The sequence below is a fragment of the Balaenoptera physalus genome, assembly GCF_965194825.1.
Source record: "Balaenoptera physalus genome assembly, chromosome: 6".
Taxonomy (NCBI): domain Eukaryota; kingdom Metazoa; phylum Chordata; class Mammalia; order Artiodactyla; family Balaenopteridae; genus Balaenoptera; species Balaenoptera physalus.
Window position 1 is genome coordinate 118,830,966 of NC_138885.1, and position 22,249 is coordinate 118,853,214.

The 22,249-nt window shown below is 40.9% G+C and overlaps 2 protein-coding genes across 2 annotated transcripts in view; both read left to right on the forward strand.

The window, feature by feature from the left end:
* Positions 1–7,334, forward strand: part of LOC309662935 (cyclin-Y-like protein 1) — a gene marked incomplete at its 5' end in the record, with an annotated part of 73,681 nt that extends 66,347 nt beyond the window's left edge. The window contains 3 exons of the mRNA XM_082466137.1: positions 1,737–1,903; positions 5,185–5,347; positions 6,914–7,334. Of these exons, the coding sequence (XP_082322263.1) occupies positions 1,737–1,903; positions 5,185–5,347; positions 6,914–7,030 (447 nt within the window). The 3' untranslated portion in view covers positions 7,031–7,334. The remainder of the gene's footprint in view (positions 1–1,736; positions 1,904–5,184; positions 5,348–6,913) is intronic.
* Positions 1–22,249, forward strand: part of LOC309662885 (putative hydrolase PNKD) — a 751,075-nt gene that overhangs the window by 90,207 nt on the left and 638,619 nt on the right. The gene's annotated exons all lie outside the window — the stretch shown is intronic.

Here is a 22,249-nt window from a genome sequence, read left to right on the forward strand (position 1 = left end):
AGAAGTCCTAACAGATTGGAGCAGGATACACTCAAGTGCAGGTTTTTGGTCTCAGCGACTGGGCGTGTGGCAGTGCTCTTTCATTTATGAGGGAAGGCCTGGGGAGTGGAGCTCTGGGACGAAGAGCTCTGGGTTGTTTGTGTGAAGGCACCGGTGACCACGGCAAGAGTAGTCTCTGTAGAGTGGTAGCAGCAGGAGGCTGACTGAAGTGGGTTAAGGAGAGGATGGGAGATGAGGAGCTGGCCTCAGGCCTGAGGACGCCGTCTAGGGGCAGTGGGGGACAGGCTGGGGACATGGAAGCATTCACACTGGAGGAAGCCTCTGACAGGGAGAAGTTGTTCAAAAGGAGACTAACTGTGGGCACAGTGCTCTGCAGAAGTGAGGTGGGATCAACTTCATTCATAGGAGAGTTAGCTTCAGTGAAAAGAAAGAAATCTCGCTTCCTCCGAGACAGGAGGGCAAGTGGGATAAATGAATATCAGCACGTGTACCAAGTTTGCCAGTACAAAGGTGAGAGGAAGTTGAGAGATTGCCAGTGTCGTTTCAGTGCCTCTGATGAGTCCCATAAAGTAGAGAGTTGAACCTTGCGGGGAGAGTCGTTCTTAGGGTACTAGAGAGTGCTGAGTTCTTTGGGGAATGGGAGCCGAATTTCACTAAGAACATATAATCTCAATACCCGTGTTTGAAAACACAGTAGAGTTTGGAGGGCATGGGCGAATCTGAGCTGTCAATCTGATAACCCTTCAGAGAGTAAACAGACTCTTTCAAACTGGACATTTTTCTTTTTGTCAAATGGCATATACACTCTTCTACAGAGGTAACAACAAATCACAGCTTACCTCTCTAATCTTTGCTCAGCTGTTAACTCCATCCAGTTCTTTGTAGGGTAGACATTTGATACATGTAAAAGAAACCGTGAAATCATCTCACAAACCGGCAGGTTTAGAGGAGCCCCAGGGATACAGACACAGGCAGGTCTTCCCACCTTAAAACCAAAAGAATTGACTAAGCTGCAGATTATGTAAGACAGAAATGAATAATGAAATGATAATGGAGATGTGAAAAATTGGGGCTATGAAAAGGACTACCCTTTGTATGCATGTGTGTTCCTTCAAAAGGCACTAAAATATGGGAATACTTGACAGTTGTAAAGCCCCTTTGTACTGCCTGTCCTGCTGTGCCACGCAGCAGCCACTGGGAGGCTCTCTTGACCACCAGTTTTTATCTTCAAGTTCATGCCACAAAAGGACTGGTGACTGACTCTGAAGAGAAGGTAAAGATGTGCTCAGTCTTACCAGAATTTTACACACTCAAGCGTTATGTAAAATCGCCATGCAACCACCACCAGTCTTGTAGTTAACATTGCACGTGATAGGCACTCAAGCATTTACTGAACAGTTGAAGTCGACACTGGGCTGTATGTGCTGCCCTTGACAAGTGGGAAGGTAATAATACAATGCGTGTCTTTAGAATGCCCTTTGCTGAGATGTCCTTTCATTCCTGTGACCAAAATTGGGTTGGAAATTCACACGGGCAGAGTAGAAATATCAGACTCACAGAAATATCTGACTTACAACTGTGACCTGGCCTCTGGCCTTGGCTTGGCTGAGCAAAGTCTTTGTAGAACCTAGGAATAAAAGGGGTGTCAAAAAGAGATGAAATCTGTCATTCCTAACAATTCTTATCACAGCACTTAAACTGAACGAAAATCAAAGATCAGTGCTCTACTTTTGCAGGTTTACTTAGAAAGGCTTTTAACTTATGCTGAGATCGACATTTGCCCCACTAACTGGAAAAGAATTGTTTTGGGAGCCATTCTTCTTGCCTCCGAGTTTTGGGACGATCGGGCTGTATGGAATGTGGACGACTGCCAGATCCTCAAGGACGTTACAGTTGAGGACATGTGAGTTTGTAAGGTTACCGTGAACTTTCTAACCATTTTCCAATACCTCATTTGCTCTCATAAAGTTTACATTTTTACGAAATGTTACATTTTAAGAAAGGTTACCTTGTGCAGAGAGCTGAAATAGACATAAAATTACAGCCTTCTTTCTATCTAGCTGTAGTATAACAATTTGTATTTCCCCTCATTCATTGGTAGGTCTTGATGTGTTATTGTTGTAATATTCTGCTTGAGAAATTGAAATTATTTTTCTGGTGGTTTTTGCCAAACATTTTACAAGCTCACTACCAGAGCAACATGGTACAGTAAGTAACTTGACAGCTTTCTTAAAGCTGTCTACCAGGTCCAGTCCATTTTTAAGGGGCACATGCCTGGTCTTTGAAGCAAGTGGCCACTGTTAAGGTCTTAGGGCCTCTAGACTACTGACAGGTTATAATTTCAACCTGAGTCACACATTGTGTATTTGCTTTTGCTGGTCTTTTTCTCCTTTTTATCTGAGGTTCTGTTGTTACAGAAACTATGATGTACAGGTAGCCACATATAAAGGTTTCAGATCCCTGTGTTCCTGTCTCCTCCCCTAAAGTCTGCTGAGCTAGGAAACACCTACCTCTCAGGTCGTCCGGGAAGCATCCCTGGGGCCTCACCCAGGGCACTCAGCAAACACAGCGGCACTTTGTGGGGCCTTGAGTTAACTAGGCAGGTTCTCCTCACAGATGGCACGCTCACATTGGCATGAAACGCCAGGCTTCCAATCTGGCTCTGGTGAAGGGCCCCAAGGGTGGGAAGCAGGATGAGCCAGAGAGGTAATTCCAGCAGACTCTCGAAGTGCCCGCTTGACAGTGAACCTGTCTTTGTGGGTGGCATTCAGGAAAATGTGAAAGGACACCTCTTGATTATATTGGACAGCAGCGGCCGATCAAGATGGCAGGCAGGGGCAAGAGTTTGTTTTTGTTACCTTTGCCCCTTACCCTAGATAATTCACAATTACCAAAGTGCATATTTACAGCTGAAGCGAGGAAAGCTGTGACTAAGAGAAGGGACCAGTGACTGTCAGTAGCTGTCAAAGTGGCTTTTGGTGAAAATGCCCACTTTGGTGATCATGTAAACCAGGTGGTCGTGGTGATATTGCTGGTAGCAATCTTAGCAAACAGTGGAACAGCAGATAATGAATTTGAAATGAATAGAAGTACTTTTGGAAGTTGCAGAAACTAAAGTGACGTTGACCAACACTATCATCAGTCTTTGAACTGGTCCCTTGAAGGAAGGAAAATTTGTAATCGTGAACACCATCCCTGCCATGATGGCAGCTGAAATTTTCTCAGAATCTGCAGCTGAGCTGACTGGGGCTCTGGTTCCAGGTACAACATCCGAGAACATGCAGGGAAACGTGTGGGTGTTCATAGACATTGAGCCCAGGAGCATTGGCGGCACTGTCCAGCTATGAAGAAACTAATTCTAAACAACGCTTTTCTGTGTAGAACGGAGAATCACCAGGAGTTATGTTTATAATAGGCTGCTTTTGTTTATGATCTTTGGGAGTTGGAAAGCATTACAACAAAGTGTTTAATACACATTTGTTTCATCCCTCTGCTGTTGACTACTATTTGTAATGGTCTCATTTTGAGTCTGAATTGAAAAATTGCTGTCTATCAGCTTTTCCTTAAAACTTTCTAACATCTCTGTGTCTTGTTAAATATATATTTCCCTTCAAAAGAGTAAGTTAAACTGAGCAGCTGCTGTTCAGACAGTTTGCTGCGCCTGTAAGTGGTAGGCTCTTCAGCCACCTAGCCATTTACAAACAGCAAAAAACACAGAAGATGCATATTCTGTAGGCATAATGCTTTTCTTCAGTGATTAAAGCTCTATTAATAGACATGTTAATCCTATGAAGTACTGTATTTCCACACAATTAAAATGTATTAGTGGAGAAAATATAAAAGGGATAGTGAAGTGCATTTATTCCTGTAGTAAATTAAGTCCTGATTAGCTGATTATCAAAACATTATCTGATTTACATTTCTATAGACTTCTGGCCGTATGAACAGGAAATTAATTTTGGAAGTAGGTTCAGTTAGGTTTAAAGTTCAACAAATGAGAAACCTCATTTCTGCTCATACTCTGCTCTCCATACAGGAGAACATGGAGCATTTGTTGATTTATCCAATGGATAAAATATTAACACTTGAAAACCAAGAAACCAAATGTATTGTAAAATAAGCCACTTGCATGTTTGTTTGGGTATTTATCATTTTTATCTAATCAACTCTCTAAAGTGATTGCTGTGAAAAGTGGTAAGATTTACTCTAACTTTATATTTATTTACTTAAACATTTGGCAAGCAAATGGCTGGATATGGTCATATAGCAGAAGCCTGCTCCCAGCACTCTACTTTCCCACTTCATTGAATTCGCCCTCTGTGGGCGTGTGCAGTCTGTCCTGGCAAGGGGCGGTAGGTCTGAACATTCTGGGCTGCTCTCCTAACACCGGGGGCAACAACTGCTCTATCAGAGGTCGTATCGTAAAGTGGGTTTAGTCTAGCTGAGACATAATCTTACTGCCTTCCTAAGCTTAAAAAGTGCATCCTGTCCTGTCATGGTGACGACAACTCACCCTAGTAAGGTTTTAAGGTGAACAGAAACTTGCATTATGCCCTTTGACACAGCCCCATGCACGGGGTGGGGGTGGGGGTGGGGGGATTCCCTTTCCCATCGAATGTAGCTTATTTATTTATTTACTTGAGATGAATCCTTGTTGCCTCAAGAGTTTTCCCCCCTCAGAGATAATAGCAGTGGCTCTCGATGGATCCATTTGTTGCCGTGGTGATGTGCCCACTCCTTTTGTTGGCTCGTCTCTACTTCAGTAAGCCCCTTCCTGTCATCAGCCCGGTGAAAATGTCTGCAAGTTCTTCAGAGCTAATAAACAGCATACATCATTCCTTTCAACTGATCACTAGAGCGGGGCCTCGTGAGTGAGTGTGGAGCATGAATCGTACAGCTGCACTAATGGAACTCTGAAGAATGAGCCCCTGAGTCAGCAGCATGAGTGCATAAGAGGGCCATGACCTCTTCCCCCTTGTCCCAGACTCAAAGTGCTGGGACGCAGAAAGGACCACAAATAGCTGTACCTTGTTTGCACATTAGGGTATTAATCCAGCTGGGTAGCCATTATTGGTTTCAAAACAGTATTTAGAGCCATCCTAGTAGCTCAGAATGGTATTTTTGAAGATAGCCCAGTTGACTAAAATTGTCCTGTGTTGGTTTTGTCTTCTCCTCCTCCCCCAGGAATGAGATGGAAAGGCACTTCGTGGAGCTACTTCAGTTTAATATTAATGTTCCTTTCAGTGTGTATGCCAAATACTACTTTGACCTTCGCTCCTTAGCAGATGACAACAACCTGAATGTTCTATTCACTCCTCTTAGCAAAGAAAGAGCACAGAACTTAGAGGTAAGGCTGTGAAATCACTAACTGGGGTTTTCTGTCAGCCACCGAAGCCACACCTGTAGCTAAATTATATTAAGCAGTGATTAGGAAAATGGAAAGCTGTTAACAGTTTGAAGAGCTTATTGACCCGTTGGCATCATATTTCCTGTGTCTTTTATGGTTTATACAGGGATCCCACATTATAAAAAAAAAAAATTGTCTCTTCTGTAACCATAATTCAGAATACTTTCAATCATATTTAATCTGTTCTTAATGGTTTTCCATTTGAACCTCTACACTTACATATAACCATACATGAATAATTTCTTAAAATTGTATCCCTAATCAGATGTACCTACATAATCTACTTACCACTCTTAACTGTCTGTTTTTTTTTTAATAATTGATGTTTTGGACTATTTCTACTGTCTTGATATTTTTAATAAATAAATAAATGTATTTATTTATTTATGGCTGCATTGGGTCTTCGCTGCTGCACGCGGGCTTTCTCTAGCTGCGGCGGGCGGGGGCTGCTCTTCATTGCGGTGCGCAGGCTTCTCATTGCAGTGGCTGCCCTTGTTGCAGAGCACGGGCTCTAGAGCGCAGGGTCAGTAGTTGTGGCGCACGGGCTTAGTTGCTCCTCGGCATGTGGGATCTTCCCGGACCAGGGCCCAAATCCGTGTCCCCTGCATTGGCAGGCGGATTCTTAACCACTGCGCCACCAGGGAATTCCCTCTTAACTGTTTTTTACTCAGCTTGCAGTTCGTGTGTGTGTGTGTGTGTGTGTGTATGTGTGTGTGTGTGTGTGTGTGTGTGTGTGTGTATCACAGTTCAGTCCCATGAGTTTATTAGACAAAGCATCCGTGGCTAACCTGAGAGACCTATACTTGGAAGGTATAATGTGGATTCAGATACTGGATGTAGAAAGTACATGAGTTTTTAATATAAATGGTAACGTACATGGAACAACGTAATACTTATGGCTTATGATTTTTGGTGGGTATACAGCAAAATTCACAACTGAAATGAACACATTTAAAATTGATACTTTCTGTGGTACCTTGGTGGTACTTTAGAATAAGATGTTTTTCTACCATAATTTATGTGCAAGTGAAATAGCACCTTTCAGCGCTTGTCATTAGACCTCTCCTACCTTCAGCACATACCTACCTGATTAAAATTTTCTTAGAGTATGTAATAACTAATGAAAACTGAAGAGAAGTTGAATAGCTGAGTAAACACTGATTTTGCCCAAGTGTATGTCCATTACGTTTAAGGATCACGTGTGTAGGTAACAGATGATATTGCTATTAGGAGCCTATCATTAGGAAGCCAATTTTTAAGTAACTCTAAGTTATTAGGGCAAGTTACCCCTTGCCCCAGCAATCTAATCATAGCCCTTAAAGGTTATTACCTTAGGGAACTGTCAGTTAGTGTAGATATCAGCTATCCAAAGTAGCAGTAACTATGAACTATCTAAACGAATGGAGATGTGTGGCTTATCAATGATGCTTTTTTTGTTTTTCTAAGGTCCGAACATTTTTTTCCCCCCCTAATTATACCTATGTTCTACCTGATTGACTTTCCTAGGCCATTTCCAGATTGTGTGACGACAAATACAAAGACGTGTGTAGAGCTGCTATGAGAAGGTCTTTCAGCGCTGATCATTTCATTGGTATTCGGCGCTCCAATGCCATCCTCTCTTAAGGGAGAAGTGAGGGGTTGTAACATCATAAACCCCTCGAAACAAAGACTGGAGAAATATCACCTCTCCTGCTCAGAAACCAGCAAAGTTAGTATTTTCACCTTAAAGAAAGACATTGAATTCAAGAGACTCATGGACAAGCGAAGATTATGCTCATAGGAAAGAACGGGACCTCGTCAATGTAACACGCTCTTCTGTCCTTTTTATTGTAAACAGAGTTACAAAAACCACTCCAAAGCTAAAAGCTCCCAATCCACGCACAGATATCTGCTCCCAATCCATGCACAGATATCTGATAGCTGTGAGCTATGTGAGGTTTTTTAATTAATAGTTTAGATTTTTAGACTTTAAAGACACTAGCTATATAACTTCTATGTTTTTCTTACCTCACTGTCCCATACTGCTGCATATTCCTTTAGAATCAGTGCAGTATTACCATCAAAAAATGGGACTCCAAAAAAAAAAAAAAGTAAAAAAACAAAAAAAGAAAAAAAACCAAAAAAACAAAAAAAAAACAAAAAAGAAAAAAAAACAAAAAAAAACAAAAAAGAAAAAAAACACAAAAAAAAAAACAAAAAAAAAACATGGGACTCCTAACAACTCATAAAGCCAAACTTCGGAACAGACTGTTGTAGCATCGTTAGGTTTTGCAGGGTTCTTCCTCCCTACTATATCATTGAAGCTGCTAGTCATTATTGGCAATCAATTTAAACCAAAAAGCTGCTGAATAACACATGTCATCCAAATTCTTTGCAGGCAGTACTTATTAGCATATTAGCATGTTTGCGATCATAAACAGAGAAAGTAGGTTATTTCCTTCTATTGGGTCCGTGCTGCATTTCTTGTTAACTATAATGGTGCTTCTGATTTTGTGATGATTTTCCTCTTTGTTATGTACTTGTGTTAAAGGATATTTTCATAATTCCAGCCAACATGGTGGTCCAGTAATTAACAAGCCGGTGATGAAATAGAAGGTGTCCCAAAAGTCTTAGAACAATTTTAAGCTTTAATATAGTGTGCTTGGATACTCCAGAACAGTGTCGCAGAAGTATAAATGCTAGACTGGCAAAACATCACTTGAAACTTTAATCGAATTTCTTCTAAACTCATTTACTTTTGTACATTTTAAACATTAAGCTTTTATTTTTTTATTTTTTATTTTTTTAAATGAATTAATTTATTTAATGGCGTGTTGGGTCGTTTCTGTGTGAGGGCTTTCTCTAGTTGTGGCAAGCGGGGGCCACTCTTCATCGCGGTGCGCGGGCCTCTCACTGTCGCAGGCTCTCTTGTTGGGGACACAGGTTCGAGCCCTGGCTTGGGAAGGCCCGTGAGCCACAATTACTGAGCCTGCGCGTCTGGAGCCTGTGCTCCGCAACAAGAGAGGCCGCGATAATGAGAGGCCCGCGCACCGCGATGAAGAGTGGCCCCCACTTGCCACAACTAGAGAAAGCCCTCGCACAGAAACGAAGACCCAACACAGCCATAAATAAATAAATACATAAATTTTAAAAAATAAAAAATAAAACAATAAACGCTTAACGTTTAAAATTTACAAAACTAAATGAGTTTAGAAGAAATTCGATTAAACTTTCAAATGATGTTTCGTAAGTTTGTGGCATTTATACTTCTACAAGTATCAAAGCTTAAAATTGCACTAAGACTTGAGGGGATACCTCCCCTCCTCTTTTTAAAATAGTCCTTTGCAAGGCTGGGCTGCTTACCTGCTTGATCACCTAAGTTTCTTTTTTCTAGATTTGGTGAAGGAATTATGAACAACAGTGTTAATTCACATGTAATAAATTGAAAAGAACTGGACCCTAGTAGTAGTGACAGGAGAGTAAGTGATACGAAACAGCTTTTCTATCCTGTGTGTTAACCTGGCTGTAGGTGTCTCACTTCAAGTTCTATGTAAGAGGAAACATATAAACCTTAGGAACCCTTACCTCAGGCTTTAAAAGGCAGGGAGGTCCAGTAATCAGTCTTTTTGGAGATTGGTAACGATGTCACCTAAACTTGAAATATTAAAAAAAAAAAAAAAAAAAGTGTTCTCAACTATGTGAAATCTTTCTCCTCCTACCTTCTCAAATGTAATCCTAGGAATTTTGCCTGTAAACAAAGCATTTCTGGGCCAGAAGTACTTTCTCTCTTTATAGCAAGGCTTCACATTATACTGAGTGCTGCAGGTTCCATCATTTTTAAGGGACAGAGACATAAATGATAAATTATGGTATATAAAATACTACAATCTACCACCTCAAAAAATATTGTTTATGGAGTTTGGAGCTTGGAAATTCAAGTACTGATTGCAGTTTTATTTTGAAAAGAATGCTACAACTTATGTGGTTTTTCTTCCTCATGTTTATATTAAAAGAAAAGCTAATAAACTCTGTTTTAATTAAAATATATGGCTACTGTGTTTGTAACACTTCTCACTGTTCACATAACATTACAACTCTGCCTAACTCAAATGTTTTCAGTCAGCTCTGATAGTCGGGCCTTAAAGCATTTTCCAACTAACCATTCATAAGTTGTTTTGACCCCTGCCTTTAGTTAAGATGTAGACATTTATTTCTTCAGCTTACGCTCTTTTCAACCTGAAGATAATCTAGTCCACTTAAAATCACTGGCTACAGTGCTCAGTGGCATAATGCATTAGATGGCATTTTTGAATTGTTTGTTATGGTGCCAAGATGGAAATGCACATTGAAAGATAAAAGTAGGTAAATCCACAGAGAAAGGAATTACAGGAATACTGTAGAATCAGAACTTGTTGTTTGAGGGTTTCAAGCAATTGAACAGGAAAGAAAATGGAAGAACAGGAAGCAGTAGAATTGTGGTTGCTGTTAAGAGGGTGACTTTTAAACAAGCCACGTAATTTGACTTTAACATGCTATTTCACTTAACATTCAGTTGGAAATATACCAGATCTCTCAAGTTTCTTTTAGACCCTAGCCACTGCACTTGAGCAATATTCCATCAGTCCTGATAGTATTGCCGTAGTATTTCCTCCACCTTAGTTACCTTCCTAAGGTCACATCTTTAACTTTGTTCTTGTTAAGTTGCTGATGAGGAGAAATGATCTGATTTAGTACAGAAGGGAAAAAAAATCGATCACAAGTCACTGTTTATATCAATAGTTTGCACCGCGTAGTAATATGCCAGTTACTAAGCAGAAATGCTGACATATCTCGAGTGGTCGAAGGTTTGAAAAAAAAAAAATTGGGGGTAGGAACATTGGGCATGACTGTAGCTTCAAGAACAAGTTGGTAGAATAAGGGGAATCGCTAAAAATTGCTTTTCCCCTTCAGCTTTAATTCTAGAGGCAATACAGCCATTTTAATAAATGGGAAATTGAGGCAACTTAAGGTAAAAATTTAAACATCACAAAGTAGGTTCTCCAACAAATATGGGGCATGGAAACTAGTTATTAATAGGGTGGCAACTATGGCATGTTTTTCCAGATTTTTATACCGAGGAAGGGTTTGTTCCCTAAAGTAGTAAGACTATAAAAGAATATCTGACTACCTGAACTCAAATTTTATTTTTTCGCTTTTTAAGAAAAATTATTTTTCTCTATTGGAATACTGACATCTGTGCAATTTTAACTCTGGTATACCGTGAACTGAACTTTATTCTTTACAAGGAAAAGACAAAAGTTTGAAATGTATGTTTGAACCAAATTAAATTGCCATTTTTGTATGTTAAATTCATGTGGTTGACCCTAAGACAACTTCTTAGGGCCCAGTGTTTCTGGTTAAGAGAAATTTTTTCCACCCTGTATCAGATTCCATCATGACCCTATGCTTTCACATTTACTCCTAATGTACCCTGTATGCCCATTCTTGAAATTCAACAGCACTAAATCCTAGTTTTACAACAGGTCAAATTTCATTTCTTAGTTTTCCCATTCTATAAAATATACCATTCCTTGACTTTTGAAAAATGCTGAAGCCAGTATTTACTGGAAAACAATTCACTCTGTATTCAGGTTATGCAATGTTTTTGGAAATGTTTACCTATAGCGTGTAGGTTAGCTAAAATCTTTCATCACCCAAGACTTCTCTCTAACCACATGTAAAATGACTACGACTGTTCCCTCACCCAGAAGCCGCATTCTTGAGTATAGAGCTATTTGGTAAAGCACTTGACAGCTGGTAGGGGCTCTCCCAGGGGTAAGTGCTAATTTCTATGCAGAATCTGTAGATTACACCCAGCATCTATCAAGTTAAGGATTAGATCACCTAAAATCTTAACTGTTAGCCACTCACCAGCCTGGCCAGCCTGACACCGTGCCAGCAAGAATACAGAAGATCTAGGAGCCCTTCAGAGACACCTGGTCCCTTGTACACAGGTGCAATCTGTTTGGCTTCTGAGGCAATTTCCACTAGTCCGTTTTAAATGGGTTTGGCAGATGAGATAACATGTACTTCATGTGAAAGAAATGTTATGAATACCAGTTTATGGTTTAGGATCGCTAACATGCAGAAAGAACCAGGAAAGTGAAGTAGTATAGAAATTAAGAGAAATCCAGAGTCAAATGAAAAGAGGTGAATGTTCTGTAAAGAAAAAAAAAAAAAAAAAAAAAGGAACAGGTTAGGTGATTACTTAACTGCTGTGAGGGCAGCTAAATAATTTGAATGTGATTAGAGAAAGTCAGTGACAGCCTCAGAACCTAAGGTCCTCAAGAATATGTCGATCTCTACTTCAAGACCTCAAATTACTCTGCTAGCTTTTTCTTACAACATCTATTCCTTCATCTTACCGTTCTCAATTCTACTGACCTTTACTTCTAGCTCCCCAGATGGTGGCCCTTTATCTCCTCACTGTGGGAACCGACTCTTCCAAACGCAGGGCATCAGTGTTTTGTCCACCTCCCACTGCCCTCTCTCAACAAGGTCATCTCAGCTTCACCCTTTGACTCTCTGCTCGTGTCCAATGTGGCAGTGCTTGATGTTGGTTACTACTATGAGCCATTTCTAAAACACTATCACCAGGTTCCAGGAAATACAGGATTTCTATGGCTCACGGGCTAACTGGCCCCTTGTAATCCCCTTTAATCAACTACTTGAGCCCTCCTGTGTTCCCACAAAGTAGTTGTTCCCAATTTGCTGCACTCACTCCCCTGATCTGCCCACATCCCTAGATGTATCTCCTCAGGCTAGGCAGCAACCCCACCTTCCAAACTCCAAAACTCATTTCATCTGGCATTAGGAATAGATGCCTCACTTCTTAAGGTAACCCCTCTCATCTAAGGGAGAGGATTCCATCCCAACTCTTCAAATCAAATTTCTATATCCAACACCCCCACCACCAGGATGGTGGTGAGGATGGGGCAATTTGACCTTCCTCAGCCCTTGACATGTCCTAGTGTTTCTCAAGATGTGGTCTCCAGACCACCTGCCTCTCATGGGCTGAAAGTCCCTGTAAGAAATGAAGCTTCTCTAAATGCAACGCGGAATCCTAGAACAGATAAAGAACATCAGTGGAAAATCTGGTGAAATCCAAATGAAGTCTGGAGTTAACAGTAGTGCGTTAATGTTGACTTCTTAGTTTAACAAATGTGCTATGATAATATGTTAATATTAGGGCAAAACGGATATATCTTTGCAACTTTTCTGTAAACCTAAAATCATTCTAAAAGTTTACTAAAACAGAACAAAAAGACCTAATTCTTGGATCCCAAATTCATCTCAATTCCTGGAGCTGAAGCCTGGGAATCTACATTTCTAATAGGAAGCCCAAATGATTCTTATGCAGACACAAATTTGAAAACTAGTCTTTCAATTCCCTTTCCATTCCATGCCTGAATGGCTGCTTCCTCCTTGTTTTACTTACCTTAACCTGATTTCATCTTTTAGATCCTCTCAACCCTAAAATATAAGTACTATCATTATCCCCCTTTCACAGATGAGAAAGTATAAGATGCAGTACACAAACGAAGTACTAAGAGCTTAAGTAATTTGTTCAGGATCAACAGCCCATGAATGATGGAGCTGGGAGTTGAATCCCTAATCAGTCTAGCTCCCAAATCTATGCACAGAACCATTCTACTTCCTCTCATTCTGTTGCACGTAAGAGCTCTGTAACTAAATCACTAAAAGAAGCATTATTACCTATTTCTCCAACTTCCTAAGTCCAACAGTGCCCCCCTTTTCCACTGGGGGGAATGAACAATGAGAAAGCATTGGGAAGATGTGCCAACTAGAGACCTGGACGGGTAAGGCACAGTGGCTCTTGCACCAGGATCCAGCTCAACTGCTGTATTCTCTGTTCTCCCAAATGCCCTAACATGTACCAATCTAATAATGCTCATAGTACTCACTTTGATGCTAAATTAATTATCTCAGGTTTACTAAGCATCTGTCCAGATTGTCAGGGAAGTGCCAACTCTAAATCAATTTACAGTTGGCCCTCCGTATCCACAGGTTCTGCATCAGTGGATTCAACCAACCATGGACTGAAAATACTTAGGGAAAAAAATTTCAGAAAGTTACAGAAAGCAAAACTTGAATTTGCTGCACACCACCAACCATTTGCATTATATTTACAACTACTTACTTAGGATTTGTATTTGGTGTTATAAGTAATCTAGACATGACTTAAAGTATAAAGGAGGGTGCGGGGGAAGATGGGAGGATTGTGCGTAGGTTATATGTAAATACTGCACCGTTTTCTATAAGGGACTTGAGCATCCATGGATTTTGGTATGGGGTGGCACGGGGGGGAGGGAGACTACTGGAACCAATGACCCACAAATACAGAGGGAGAACCATATATCCTCTTATCTTAGCTGGGTTCCCTGACTTGTATTTAGACCTTAATACAAAGTTGTGGATCTAACTGCTGAATGATGAAGTTTTGGGAGTTTCTGACTGCAAACCAGACACACACAACAACAGCAGCACTTCTATCCAAATTGCTTCAGTACAGAGTATAGATGGAGGGTTGATAAAATAGAACACAATCTCAGGTAATGTCTCTGTTCTTATGTGTATTTTCCTTCATTTCTTCAAGTGAATCATGAAACAATCACAGGATCAGCAGGAGAAACCTATGAAGTATATTCATTCAGGTAAAACATGTTTTCATTAGTTCTCCTTCTGGTGATTGGAATTTCTTTGATTTTATTATCAATAAAAACGTTGCCACTTATATTCAAAGTACATCCGAGAAATCTGATCATGAAGTTAGAATGCACATACCTCCTTCAGATACTCTTAGAACACAGTGTCTCTCCATGAAAGCATGAGAAAACTACTTGTACAGCATCTTATTTGCTTTACCATTGCTTTAATGCACTTTAAAATTTAGCTACATTAATTGGGAACAAAGAAACAAAAATAGACATTTCTTTGTTTTTCATAAATAACTACTCTCCATATTTGATAAAAATCTCAAAGCATTATTTTAACTTCCCACAAGTATAATACATACAATTTTTTTTTTCTGAAATAATAAGGTCAGCAAATTAAGTATCTTGGCACTAATATAACCACATACAACTGCTATTCTACTGACTTCCAGGAACAAAACAAAAACAGAAAACTTCTTATCAAGATGCTCTGGGTTTCCTTTTGCTAGTGTTAGGGATCCGGAATTATAATCATCTGCCAGTAATAATTTTATAGATTCTAGTTGATTGTCTACAAATAAAATATCGCTGGCTCTGCTTTGTGAGTTCTGGATTTGACATGACACTAACAATACCGCATGGGACAGGCACTATACACACATGGAAATCAGGAAAAGTACTGAATGCCCTGGACTCGAACTACTGACTCAGTATGTGCCTCACTTGGCTCAGTAATAAATTCACCTGCACCAAACCCGTATCAAAAGTCACTAAATCTCTCATATATATAATATATATTATTTATATACACACCCACAACACATACACACTATACATACAGTTTGTAACAACATGAAGTAATATTGTCTTCAAATGATGTACCACAGACTGAAATAAATCCTGTAATTGTCATCAAGCTGCTAGAAGCTTTTGAGAGTTCTGAGCCAGGTTACTTAGTTACTTTCATCCTGCCTACCCTTCATTCACCCTGCTTTAATGTCTTGGTAGCTTTTTCTTTCAAAACCACCCTCCTCGACCCAGGCGTATTTCTTTCCCAGGATCCCTTGATCGGACTTTGGAGGCAAGAGAGGGCATGCAGGGGGAGCAGGAAATCCTCAGCCACTGTACCTCACACCTGCCTAGATTTGTGATGTTCTCTGTCCTGTTGGCCACATTCGGTGTTAGAAAGCAGTTATTCAAGGCTTTGTCCCTCCTACCCCCCTTGGTCTTTCTGTAGAGCACAAAAGTGAAAGAAGCCTCTTTAGCAGGGGTAGCAGTTCATTAAAATATACAACTACATTTCCTAGCTCTGGGGTTCCCATTCTGTACTTGAGACTGCAGGTCGCGGATGCTGTTATTAAGGTGCGGTGTGGGCTCCATGAGGTTTTCTCCTGGCAGCCGGTGTCGGGATTAGTGCAGCCCTAGCCCAGGAGGAAACGGCCTAATGAATACCAACTTGGAAACAGTGGTGTCAGCACGTTATTTAAGCTTGTACATTGCTCACAATTACACACAATACACACACAGGCTTATCACTGGAAATGACTACGAGAAAACATGACAAAGGTTTGCAAGGATAAACCAATAAGGCACCAAGAATACTTATTTTCAGCCAATTTAGACAACTTCAAAGTGTGAGGTTAATAATATAAATTAAAATGACTTCCTAAGTCTTATCAACTGTTTTACTGAGAGGTCACATATTAGTTCCTTCTAAATCTTTACCCCCTAATCTGTGATGGGAGACGTTGCTTACAATTGAACCATGAAAGGGACAGCCCAAAAGCTGTACATGTGAAACTAAACTGGGCCTTAAATCCTCACTAAAATCACAGAGCTGGCTGTGAAGAAGCTGCTAAATCACCCCACAACCTTCCAGTTTATAATTGTTTTCATGAGTGTGGATTGTTTGCCTAATAAAAATAAAAATCAGAAGAAAACAGCATATGAGATGGAAATAGGGGGCGACCATAAATAGATGGGCTTCTCTGCCCTGGGTAGCGGGAGGGGTGGCTGAGGTAAGACTTGAGGGAAGCAGGTGGGCTTCATCTTTGAGGGAAGGGAGGGGGAGAGCAGCGGTGAGAACAGAGGCTGAAAACAGAGGCAGCTCTGAGAGTTGGCCTGGACCTAGACCTCCAAATGCATTACCTGTATTGCCTTTCCTTGGCTTAGTATCCTTTGTCTTAACTGTCTTTTTTTTTTTTTTTTAAAGTAAATTGGTTGTTCTTTTTAGGTTTGGTATGTTGCCAAAATGAAAAATAGTTGTTTTAACAGGAAGAATTAAATCACTTCAACCACATCATCCCACAACTTTTAGATACATTCTGCATCATCTTTACACTCCTCCACAAAAAAAAAAAAAAAAAGGAAGAGGAAAAACCCAAATTAGGCACAATGACCTAAGGCAGCAGAATAATCTTTGTACTTTCTGGGAAGAAATGTTAACTGAGGGAAGAGGTCAAGGTGATCAGAAAAGTTCCTCATTTGAAAAACAAGAGAGGAACTGGCCCTCAGGCAGGGGATCTATTTCAAGGTTCTAAGAAGCTTCTGAACAAGTAGAGGAATTAGATGTGCAAAAAGTTCTGTAGCTCGGTGTACAAGGTTTTGTCGAATATACTGAAATTTTGATTCAGAGGATGAGTGTGTAAGAGCAGTGCATTTTTATAAACGTGAATAGCTTCTGAAAGTCCATGAAAACTATAACACCAGGCTTCTTTCCACCAGCAAAGTGCTTAAATACACTATGGAAACTATACACTTGTTTACTTAATATCCATAATGTAAAAACTGACCTGGGCTTAAATCTGACTTTTCCAACTTTGGTATAAATGAAGCGCAAATCCCTACACTTGCTGTTTTTCTAGGGAGACATCCTCTAATTTTAATTGTTTTTGCCATTTTAGCTTCTTAAATTTAGTCCCCACTCAGTCCTGGTCACTGGTATTCTGCTGGCCAATGCACTGTCACCCCCTTCCCCAGTAATGGCCTCACACTCTTCTTGAATGAATGGTTAAATAGATTAGGAAAGCAAACAGAATTTTTAACAGTAAAGTATGTATGCGTGGTGTGTGTACGTGTGTATTCATCAATACATAGACTTTAATATATAAATGAGGGAATGGTTCAACAGATTAGAAAAGCAAACAGAATTCTCTAACAGTAAAGTGTGTGCTCATCACTATATAGGCTTTCTCAGAAGAGGAGGAAGAGAAAAATATATTGAGGTGAGGCGGGGGGGAAACAGCTTTCCTTTTGCTACACTGATCCATGTTTTAAAAGCTTATGCAAGGGTGTTATGGGTCTCATTTGTTTTCAGAGGCCGCAGAGGGCAGTGTCTCGATGCTTTTGGAATATCTGGCTGTAATCTAGTCCAAAGTCCAGGGACACTTATTTTCCCCCATCGCTGCCAGTGTGTATTCACAGGACTGCATGGTGCGCGCCCGCCGCCGCGTCCCGCCCGCCGCTCTTCTCCTCCCCTGCAGGGGGATCCGCGCTCCAGCGGACTCCTGGGGGCGGTGGCGGTTCTCCCGGGACGCGCCGGGCTCCGCTCCTCCCCCGCGCTCTAGCACCCTTTGGCCCACCTCCGGCGGGTATTGAACTGCGCGCGGCGGCGGCGGCGGCGGCGCTGGCCGCAGTGGAGTCACGGCCTCGGGCTGACTGGCCTCTCCCGCCCAGCCTGGGTCACCTGCTTCTAATGCCCGCCGGGAGGCTCCGCCCCGGCCCCGCCCCTTACAAAGAGGGTTTGAATTGTTTCCCGCTCCCCCCACCCCTTCCTTCTACTGGAAGAAGGCGGCAAAAAGGCAGGAGGGCCTGAGTTCTTGAGGGACTCAGGACTGCACTTTAGGGCTGAGTCGTTCTTGTGTCCTGGATCCCACTTACACAGACTGGGAGACAAAATTGCAGAATAGCCCTCTTCCTCCTGCTTATCAACAAGACTTTGTGAGAAATAATGAGGAATACGTGTATTAATCCCAGCCTCAAAGTTAAAAGAAATAAATATAAATCTCTTCACAAACATTAAAACCGTTAATAAATATGTTTAAAATGTACTTTACCTCTTTCCTTCCCTGGGATTCTACAGGTGCTTATATTTTTTTGGTTTTTTGGGAACTACTTGGCACTCAGTGTCGGCAAACATCCCAGGGTTGAAAGTAGTGGGAGTTGAAAAGCTATGGAATAGCAATCAAAAAGAAAGGGAAACCCTCAGTGGAAAGTATGCACAGATTGTGAACATGCCAAGAGAGGCTGCCTCATTCTGTGGCCTGTATGCAACATGTGTATTATTGGGGATGGACAAGTGTTGGCTAATAATAAAAATTATTTGAAGTTGGAGAATGTTAATCACTCATGCTGGAATTGAACCAGAATACATGTGTTATTTCACTTGGTTCTGACTCAAAGGATGTTATCTCCTAGTCTGTAAACCTCTCCCTTCTTAATCAACAGGGAGATGTTATTTTTGCTTGGAGATCTCTAATAATAGTAGTAATAATAGCGGGAAAACTTGGCCAAAAGAAACGTATTTTGCATTGTATAGCTTTTTGTATCATTTGAATTTTTGCTTTTCTGCACATAGTATTTCACTTTAAAGGCAGTTTAAAATATGCTGTTTAACATGTATTAGGCAGGGTGCTACATAATTCATTTCAGTTAGCTCATTTGATCCTCACAACAATCAGATGGAACTGGCATCATAATGGCTTCCTTGAAGTTGCATGTTTAGTCCATGGAAAGGACAGAAATCACAATTTTCTTCTGAGTCATAATTATTGTTTAACAAACTGGAAAACACTGAATTATTTTTAAAGATGCAATTTTTAAGCAACTAGAACATTGCCAGGCATTCTTAGCTATTAATTCACTCATCTATCCTTCCATCTAGCCAGCCATCCATCCATCCATCCAAAAACACCAAATTTCTGACTTGAAGACACTACTGTTATATTAAACGTGTTGCTACAAAGTGGAATTCATGAGGTTCAACTTAAATTATTGTCCAAGGTGTACTTATTAATTGATGAAAATACGGAGGATCATGCCAAACATTCCATCCAGTAAGACTGTGACATTTTGAAAGTTTTGAAGTATTGGTTTTGGATTTTGTAATCAGAGAATAGTTATTGCATTTCTAATCTTACTATACTTGTATTGATTATACATATTGAGACACTTGAGAGTTCAATGCTATAGGAATGACTGGACAGGTAGCCTCTGTATACTCTTCAGTATCTTGATAATCAAGCCTGGAACAGTGTGCTGCCCATAGATGCCTTTGGTAAATATTTGTGAAATAAATGGATGAATAAATGGCAACTGAGATTAACTTTTTAAACTTTAGCAAGTGACACTGAATCCTTGGATAAAGCTTACCTTATGAGCTATATATATCTCTGAGGTTGACCCTACCCTGTTAAATGCAGCATGAGTCCAAACCTTGGCTCTTCCTTTACTAGCTGCCACTTTGGACAAGTCACACGACAGCTCCAGGTCCTCTTTCCTCATCTGTAAAGTGGAGTTACCCCTCATAGAGTTGTAGTGAGGGGTAAATGAATTTATATGGTGAAGAGCTTAAAACCATGTCTAGCACCTCATAACTCTATTTAAGTCTGTTATTAGTTTCTACTGGGTTCATGCTATTTTTCTGTTTTCCCACTCTATTTTCTTTTGTGTATCACTTTAATAATGGGGAAGAAGTTACATTTTTTAGATGTACAGGCATACCTCAGAGATATTGTGGGTTTGCTTCCAGACCACTGCAATAAAGGAAATATCACAATAAAGTGAGTCACATGGATTTTTTGGTTTTCCAGTAATGTCTATAAAACTTATGTTTACACTATTCTTCAGTCTATTAAGTGTGCAAGAGCATTCTGTCTTTAAAAAAAGTACATATTTTAATTTAAAAATACTTTATTTCTCAAAAATGCTAACCATCATCTGACAACTCAGGGTTGTCACAAACCTTCAATTTGTGAAAAAGCAAAGTCTGCAAAGCGCAATCAAATGAGGTATGCCTGTACTTTATGTCTGAGCACACTCCCAGCTGTCACCAGCTATCTCTAGCATTTAGATATTAGCTAGATTTTATGCCAAAGCAGGGATCATTTCACTTGCCCTGGATCAAAGTGCGTACACCTGACATCAGCAACCAGCCCGCAAGTGTGCGAGTGTGCACAGGGCTGGCACAGGACAGACACCCACAAGCCAACTTGAAATCCCTCACAGGTATTTCCAGACTAGCTTTTTCCATGTCCTAGAGCATTTCTGATAACTCCTCTTCTCGTCAGATCAGACACCTCTAGATGAGAAACCCAGACACTAATCAGAGGATTAACATGATGAGTCATTTATCCAGGTTCATAATAAGAATGCCTTGTTCACATTATAAGTGGAATCATTCAACTGTAATCTTTAGTCCTCTCCCCTCCTCCACTGTGGTGGCGATTATAGAAAAGTAAGAGCTTCTTTCTTCTTTCCCAGAGGCGATGGAAGCGCTAATCTTTCCCACCCTCAGCAATGGCTCTCAGCTGCACATTACAATCACCTGGGGAGCCTTAAGATCTACTGATGCTTGGGCCCTACTGAATCAGAATCTCTGGCTGACGGACCCAGACATTGTTTCTTGGTTTCGTTTTATTTGTTTCTTTTTGTTGCCGTTTTGTTTTTAGCTCTCCAGGTGATCCTGATTTTCAGCTAGGGTCGAGAGCCACTGACATAGATGGTTTTGTTATTTCCTCAGCACAGCCCCAAACTTGGGCCTAGCTGGATCTTCTGCAGAAAAGGGTTAATCACATCATGATGTAAAATGGAACACCTCGGAAGAAAGTATAGAGAAGTACGTTCTAGTCTAACTGCATGTGAGTCTGTTTGGGCTGAAGGAAAGTACATGTATATGAAGTAAAAAATATGTAACAGAATTGTGGTACAGTGATGGCACAGTCAACAACAATGGTGGCCGTAACAGTAACTGATGGGTATTGGGCATTTCCAATGTGCATGCACTGTGCTAAGCATTTTACATATATAATCTCTTTTACTCCCAAGAATCCTGTGAGGTTGATATTATCAACCCCATTTTATAGATTAAGAATCTGAGGTTCAGAAAGTAACTTGCTACACAACGGCACACACCTTCCAACTTGGGTTTTCCTCGCTCCAAAGGCTATGCTGCCATTGATTGCAGGCCTCGTTGTAGGCCCAGCAGTAGAGGGTCCTGAAAACCACCAGATGGTAACTCTTGAGATAAGCAACTTCCCTTGTTCCTTATCATCCTTTTCCTGGGGATCAGGTCAAATTTTCAATTCTGGTGTGGCCTCTTGTGTGGGGGACTAAAGTACGGAAAAGCTGAGGGCTCTGGATTCATCTAGAATCCAGTATAAGTCTAGAGCCACTTGTTCTTTGGGCTTTGCCGACCAGGCATGAGGTGGGGCACCCTTTAGACTAGATTTCAGGACCTGTCTGGTATCTTGGCAGAGGGAGCTTCAGTTCGGTAAATATTGATGCTGCACATGCTGTGAGCCAAACACTGGTGCCAGGGGTGCAAAGATAAAGAGGCATGGGCTTACCAGGCAGGACGTGGTGGGAGCACAGAGGAAGCACCTGGCCCAACCTGGTGGCTCAGGGAAGACCCAGGCTGTGCCTGGAAGGCTGAATATGAATTAGGTGATCTATGAGTCAGGGTTTAGTACAGGAAGAAACCACTCTAGGTGTTTCAAACAGAGAAATATTTAATACTGAGAATCAAACAGAGGCTTACAAAATTGATGAGCTGGAGGGGCAGAAGTCAGGGGGGTACCGCTGGGCTATTGAGTTCATGGGCCTACCACAGTAGCTATGTTCCAGAAGTTGGGATGGTGCTGCAGCAAGGGCGCTTCACACCCATGAAACTGGTGACTAGACACTGAAACAGGACATTGAGTCCAACAGCATTAAATGCCTCTTAACATTATTGCTCAAACCTTGCTGGCCAACAGCAACAGCAACAGAATGATGCCTTCTCCTTGCATCTGCCTCCAAATCTTACACAAGTGCACCTGGTTGACTGAACTTATTTCAGATCAAGACCCTAGCTGCAAGGGAGTCTGAAAAAAGTAGTTTGGCAGTTCGCCATCTCTTCAAGCAAATTACTAGAAGGATAGAATGGACGCTG